General features: G+C 36.7%; 1 protein-coding gene across 1 annotated transcript in view; it reads left to right on the forward strand.

Annotated features, from left to right (window-relative positions):
• The window catches only part of LOC107732417 (tumor necrosis factor receptor superfamily member 21-like), a 25325-nt gene extending 18835 nt beyond the window's left edge, over positions 1-6490 (forward strand). Inside the window, exons 5-6 of the mRNA XM_016543747.1 lie at positions 3888-4101; positions 5373-6490. Of these exons, the coding sequence (XP_016399233.1) occupies positions 3888-4101; positions 5373-5602 (444 nt within the window). The 3' untranslated portion in view covers positions 5603-6490. The remainder of the gene's footprint in view (positions 1-3887; positions 4102-5372) is intronic.
• Positions 6491-6902: the final 412 nt, after the last annotated feature.

Here is a 6902-nt window from a genome sequence, read left to right on the forward strand (position 1 = left end):
GGGAACCTTGCAATCTATTAATTTTATTTTATTTTATTTTATTTTGTGCATACTACAGCAAAAATCCTCTCTTTCCCATCCTCCTTTGTATTCAACTGCTGAAAGAAAGTCATACAAGTTTTTTAACAACATGAGGGTGAGTAAATAATGACAGGACTTTTATTTTTGTGGTGAACATTCCTTTAAAAGATGGAACTTTTAAACCATGGAATGTGAAATTTAAATGAGCTATGTCAGGGCATTCTCTCTTTCTCTGAGCAAAAACACAAATGGTGCTTACAAGATCTGATATTTACGGTGGCCGAGAGAGCTCAACGTGCTGCAAATAGAAAAAACACCTGCAAATTAAGAAAACAACTTCATTAATTTGACAACACACGTGCTGCAAATGCTCACAACACAACCAAATAAAGAAACGCGCTGCAAATAAAATTCTTTATTTGTTGTGTTGTGAGCATTTGCAGCACGTTTCTTTATTTGTTTGCGTTGTGAGCATTTGCAGCACCTGCTGTCAAACTGATGAAGATGTTTTCTTGATTTGCTGGTGCTTTTTCTATTTGCATGTGTTTTCTGAAGTTGCAGCGCGTTGAGCTCTCTTGGCCACCGTAGATATTGAATTAGCAATGCTGAATGAAAATGATGCAGCAAAGAGGATGAAACATCATTATCATGACAGAGCGGCATTCATCAGAGCCACATGTTTGTAGATCAAATCACATGTATCCCATGCTCCACAGTGCCACAGCACGCATAACCTCCCGTCAGGAGAATGAATTGCACGTGGTAAGAAATAGAAAGACATTAGTATCAGATTAATGAGTCTCAAAACCATTTGGACATTTGGATTTAGGTATGTTTCCTCCTTGTTTACAAATGTCTGGGAAGTAAGGAAGTAAAATGCATAATTTCTTCAAATGTTTGATCTCTTGTACTTTATAATTTTATATACACTCAGATTTCTCCCGGAATCATGTTATTAGTTCTTTTACTGCTTATAAACAGAATGACATGCACTTTTATGAGTTACAACGGATACAAAGTCATACCACTTGGTATGAATGCAAGTAAACCTCAGATAAGGGCCCTCAGTGGATAAACACACCCAGTGCTTCACTTGTCATGGACGCCGGCCAAACAGCCCCAGAACTTTTAGACGCCGTCTGAAAGCCACCACCAGTCTGTCCCATGCTACTATTTATATAACGCCTTTTGACAGGTTTTCCAAACCATTGAGAAGAAACAAAGAACTTTTGTTTCTCTTGAAATCATTTTTTTTTTTAATGTATAATGTTGAAGTTCCACTACCAGGCTTTGTATAGTCAGACGTGGACCATTCGCTGTGTGCTGTTACTGTAGGTGGTCTTGTTGAGTCTGGAGCAGTGTTAACTGCGGCTAATAAGATCAGTGTGGGAGTGACACACTTTCCACATCTGTGGCTTGTGTCCTGGTGGGTGATGGCACTGTGTTCATGGCGGCTCCCATGTTGTGGTTCCAGACGTTTGCCAACAGCTTGTTTGCTGGATATGAATAGAGAAGATATTTGGGTATACACCCATCCTCCTTCCTGCGACATGCAACTTGTCTGAACAGTAGACTGTGTGGTTAGAATAATGCGCTTGTTGATTTCATTGAGGCTGGACCTAGATGTGGAAGCCTCTAGTTTGTATTAGTCAGTTCTAATACAAATGATATGGATTCAGCAATAATGTAATGTTGATATGCGTGCATTTACTGTATACTACTTAGGGCGTTAGGGGTTTTTGAAAGAAATTAATACTTCTATTCAGTGAAGATGCATTAAATTGATGAAAAATGACAGTGAAGACTTACAAAAATGTCTCTTTGAAAAAATGCTGTTCATGTGAATTTTGTTAATCAAAGAATCTATTTTTAAGAGACTTGTTCAGAGGCAAAAGCATCTAAGTGGCGTTTGAAATTTTGTTCTAAGATGAGTATTTTTATCAGGCTCCCTTTAATTTCCCTTTAATGGCAATGAATAGGTTCTTTCCATTGCCATCAAAGTGAAATAACCGAACATAAACATAGGAGCCTGATAAAAATGCTCATTTTAGAACAAAATTTCAAACGCCACTTAGAGGCTTTTGCATCTGATCTCTTCATATATAATTTCATGTATATACCCAACGTTTTTGCATTGCAGTGTATATTTTATAGTACAGTTTAGTATATTAGTACAGTATATACTGTATATATATATTTATATATATATACATACACACATACATACATATATCTATGTCAATCTCATTCTCATTACTGCAATTTTCCTTCATATTACAGTAATTTTGTATGAAAACATGCCTAATTGGCATGAAAATAATGCCACATTGCCAAAAATCTAAATGATCCCTTTTTTGTTCATTTTTGGGGGCATAAAGCTTTTGCATTTGGATATAGACGGATAAACAATTTGCCTGCCATGCTCACCAGAGAGATGCATCTGAATTTGCTGCACTTATTCTGGCTTCCCTTGTAAAAAAGTGGCTATTTTTGTATCTTGCATGTGCGGCACACTTACTTCCTTCCTTTCGGCACTAATGCATGATTTCATGGACAGGGTGGAGCAGTGTTATCTGTTAGTTTATTTCCTACCGTTGTTGTGTGCCAAAATACAAGATGTCTGAAGTCAAAGAAAACTCACATCATTGCATAAATGTAGTGTATTAAATTTGGACAGTTAAGCATCTGAATTTGCTGCACTTATTCTGGCTTCTCTTGTAAAAAAGTGGCTATTTTTGTATCTTGCATGTGCTGCGGCACACTTACTTCCTTCCTTTCGGCACTAATGCATGATTTCATGGACAGGGTGGAGCAGTGTTATCTGTTAGTTTATTTCCTACCGTTGTTGTGTGCCAAAATACAAGATGTCTGAAGTCAAAGAAAACTCACATCATTGCATAAATGTAGTGTATTAAATTTGGACAGTTAACTACCTGTTCAGTGAAATGACCAGATGTTCTTAGAAAAAACAAACACAATAGCACAATCAATGTAAAATTTCTTGTTCTGTAATGCTCCATTACTCATATATTATCTCGCTTGACCTCTTGTGTTGCCATTTTCCTGGTGGTGTCTTTGAGTTCAGAGCTGTTTTTCTCTGTGTGGGGTGGCTAATGAATGACTAAATGTGATCTCTCGCCGTGCCACTCAGAGTAATGGTCTGCTTTTTATGTGGCATTGATTATTCACTGCTGATTCCAAGGGAAACTTTCCCGGAAATGGAGTGGTTTCCGTCCTCCCTATAATTTGGATGTTCCACTTCAGAAGTTTGAATACCTGCCCAGCCTATTATATGCTTCCTTGAATAGCTTATGTCAGGACTTCCCAATCTGGGAGTCACCAGAGCTTTCTTAGGAGTCACCAAGTCTATTTGATATTGACTGTACCGACTTCCTGTGAAGTGACTCGTTCTCGGAAATGCACCATTAATGTTCCAACAAACTGGCATAACAAGTATGCTTTGCTCACAGGGGGTTTTGTGACTGTAACACAGGCCATGTGCTCTGGCTGTACTGGATCTTTTTCATCTGTCCTCCCCAGACGCAAAGACTAACAGGGACAGGACTCATGTGGGTGGTCCAGGGCTGCGAAGGCTGAACCTTTTGTGCTGACCCGGCCGTGAGCACATAGTGATACACTTGTAGAGCCCACACATTAATACAAACATCGCTGTCTATCAGCAAAGACCCTCATTCTTTCAAATCCATTACTCGCGTAATAGTTGTTCCAAGAAAACTCTGTTTGTTCTGACAGGATACACTTGTGGGTTCAGAACGGCATGAAAAAGAATCTCTATAGAAATGTATGCCAGAATGACGTTCTCATCGCTGTCATTAACATGTACTGTGACTCCTCTTTTGCCGTAGGTTGACCTGAACAAGCTAATGACGGCTGTGAATGTAAGCCATTGTCTGAGCCCCAGCCATAAGCCTTTCGAGACGCCCGGTGTGGTGGTGGAGCAGTCCCCCATGGAGCGCACCAAAGGATTCTTCACCGACGAATCAGAGCCGCTGCTGCGCTGTGACTCCACTTCCAGCAAGGACTCTGCCCTCAGCCGGACAGGCTCTTTCATAACCAAAGGTAAACACACATGGATAAACACTAGGAAGAAAATCAGATAGAAAAACACACTAATAAAAAATTAGTAGTAATAACTTTTAACCTTGTGCTGTTTTATGTTTCTGCATAGTATGTTGAACCATTTCAAATATTGTTACCTTTTTAATTGCTAGACAATGTAGATAGATAGATAGATAGATAGATAGATAGATTGATTGATTGATCATGAAATATTTTAGTAATGTTTTATTTTTATTTATTTTTTTATATTTAGTAATATTTTGTTCTGTTCTCATAATTTAACAATTTCAATTCATGAATGTGTAATTAAATTAAAATGTAATTGTTTTTGCACCTTTCGCGTGGTGAAAGGTATTGTAGTAGTATCTTACAATATATCGCCCCCTTGTGGATGCTTTACGTTTCTGCATTGTATGTTCAACCATTTCAAATAATTCAAACGTGACCCTGGACCACAAAACCAGTGGGTATATTTGTAGCAGTAGCCAACAAGTCATTGTATGGGTCAAAATTATAGATTTTTTTAATGCCAAAAATCATTAGGATATTAAGTAAAGATCATGTTCCATGAAGATATTTTGTAAATGTCCTACCGTAAATATATCAAAACTTAATTTTTGAGTACTACATCAGCTTTCAGATGATGTATAAATCTAAATTTAAAAAAAAAGACCCTTATGACTGGTTTTGTGGTCCAAGGTCACAAATAATTTAAATCTAGAAATTTGTCCTTTTTTGATTGCTAGGCCCTATAATACTTATGTATTAATTATGTATTAAATGCAATTTTGTAATTTTATTTTATATTAGTAAAATTGTGAAATAATAATACATAACAATAAACTTGTATATTTTAAAATATTTAGTCTTATTAATATAAATATTATTCTGTTATCATAATTAATAAAAGTAATTAAGTAATAAGATTTAAACTTTAAATTACAATTAAGTGTCCTATATTGTTCAAGGAAAGATTTAAACAAGTTTGCCCAAACTGGAGTGTTTGCACTTTTAATCTGGTAAAAGCAAATATGTTGCCCCCTTGTGGATGCTTTATGTTCCACTGTTAAAATATGCAAACAATCATAAGAAATGCTATTTTTTTCTTCTTGAGCTGTGATTTTTTTCATCACACCATCTCTTATTAAATATGAAGCTTTTCTTTAAAATTTGCACTCTTCTTTTAGTATGATGTTATAAAGACTATAATGAACAATAAATCCTAAAATGTTTGTTTTATTAATGGCAACACTCAATCTTCTGTCCCGCAGAGAAAAAGGACACGGTGCTGCGGCAGGTGCGTCTGGACCCCTGTGACCTGCAGCCCATCTTTGACGAGATGTTGCACATTCTCAACCCTGAGGAGCTCCATGTTATTGAGGAGATTCCGATGGCGGAGGACAAGCTGGACCGCTTGTTCGAGATAGCAGGGGTGAAGAGTCAAGAAGCAAGCCAGACGCTGCTCGACTCAGTCTACAGTCACTTGCCTGACCTTCTTTAGATCTTTACAACATCTCACTATTGTCAGCTACAGAAACAACGTGACGGACACACAGATGTGCGCTCACTCCGTTCCATTGTGTCATTCGGTGACATGCACGTAATATTAAAACCTCTGGAATGCTCAGACAGGAGTTTCTCTGCAATCGAAGCCGCTCCTTGAGCTAGAATTCACAGAGCGTGGATGAAGCGTTCTCTTGTTTGTGAGCTCTTGACTGGATACAGTTGGTGTCAGTGCTATAACCTCTCTAACTTGCAGCATTTTCTTGCACACACCTCAGCATGATGTCTAACTCAAAGCTATATGATGTAATTTATGAACCGTTTTTGTAAATTGTTAAATCAAGCATTTAGTCCATTGATGTTATGTTAAAATGTGTTTTTTTTTTATTACTACTTACAGATTAACGCATCCTAATCAGCAAGGTATTTTTGTTCCCTTTGTTTGTCTTTTTTATGTTCTCAAGTATTACCACTGTAGTTTTTTTAGATACTAATTTTGTGTTTTATGTGATTTCAAGGGCATTGAAAATCATTCCAACTGGTTATGATACAAATCATGACTGGATTATGTGCATTCACTATACAACTCTCAAAATAAGCTCCATTCATGTGCTTTTCCAATAAAAGAGGACAAAAAGCAAGTATGATCGCTAAGTAATTTCACAAAGGCTAGAGTACCACCAAAAGAGTCTATTTCACATTTAAATGTAGCATTTCAGTATTGATATTGCAGATGATGATATGTAGTACAGAGAGAATGTCTCTGTTGAACTCTGTTAAATCAAGTCACTCTGGTGCTAGGTGTGAAACTATGGGATAGTGGTCGATTTTATCCCAATAACAGGGTGTTTATGGTCATTTGACCACTGAACTTTAAAAAAATAAAAAGTGGGTCAAGACAAAACAGCAGCTGTATTGACTCTCCTGGATCTGAGGAAGAGTGTCAGATGAGCTGTTTGGAAACAAACAAGGACAGGATCATGGAATGGAAAGCTAATATGTATTCTAATGGCTTTTAAAATGTAACACATGTAACCAATACATTTATTATTATTGATAATTATCATGTAACCTTGGAAATCAACAGATTAAAGTTTTTTGTCATAACTTGTGGTTGCATTCATGGTGTTTTCTTTTTTTATATAAATAGTTTATTGTGAATCTTCTTTTTTGTTTTGTCCATGAGCTGCACTAATTTCTGAGTGACAAAAGTGCTTGAGATTCAAGTTTGTGGAGACATGCACATTTTATTTGAACATGTAAATCATTACATGTAAATCATTTCTATCTATCAATCT

The sequence above is a fragment of the Sinocyclocheilus rhinocerous genome, unplaced genomic scaffold, assembly GCF_001515625.1.
Source record: "Sinocyclocheilus rhinocerous isolate Xijiao unplaced genomic scaffold, SAMN03320098_v1.1 scaffold68, whole genome shotgun sequence".
Classification (NCBI taxonomy): domain Eukaryota; kingdom Metazoa; phylum Chordata; class Actinopteri; order Cypriniformes; family Cyprinidae; genus Sinocyclocheilus; species Sinocyclocheilus rhinocerous.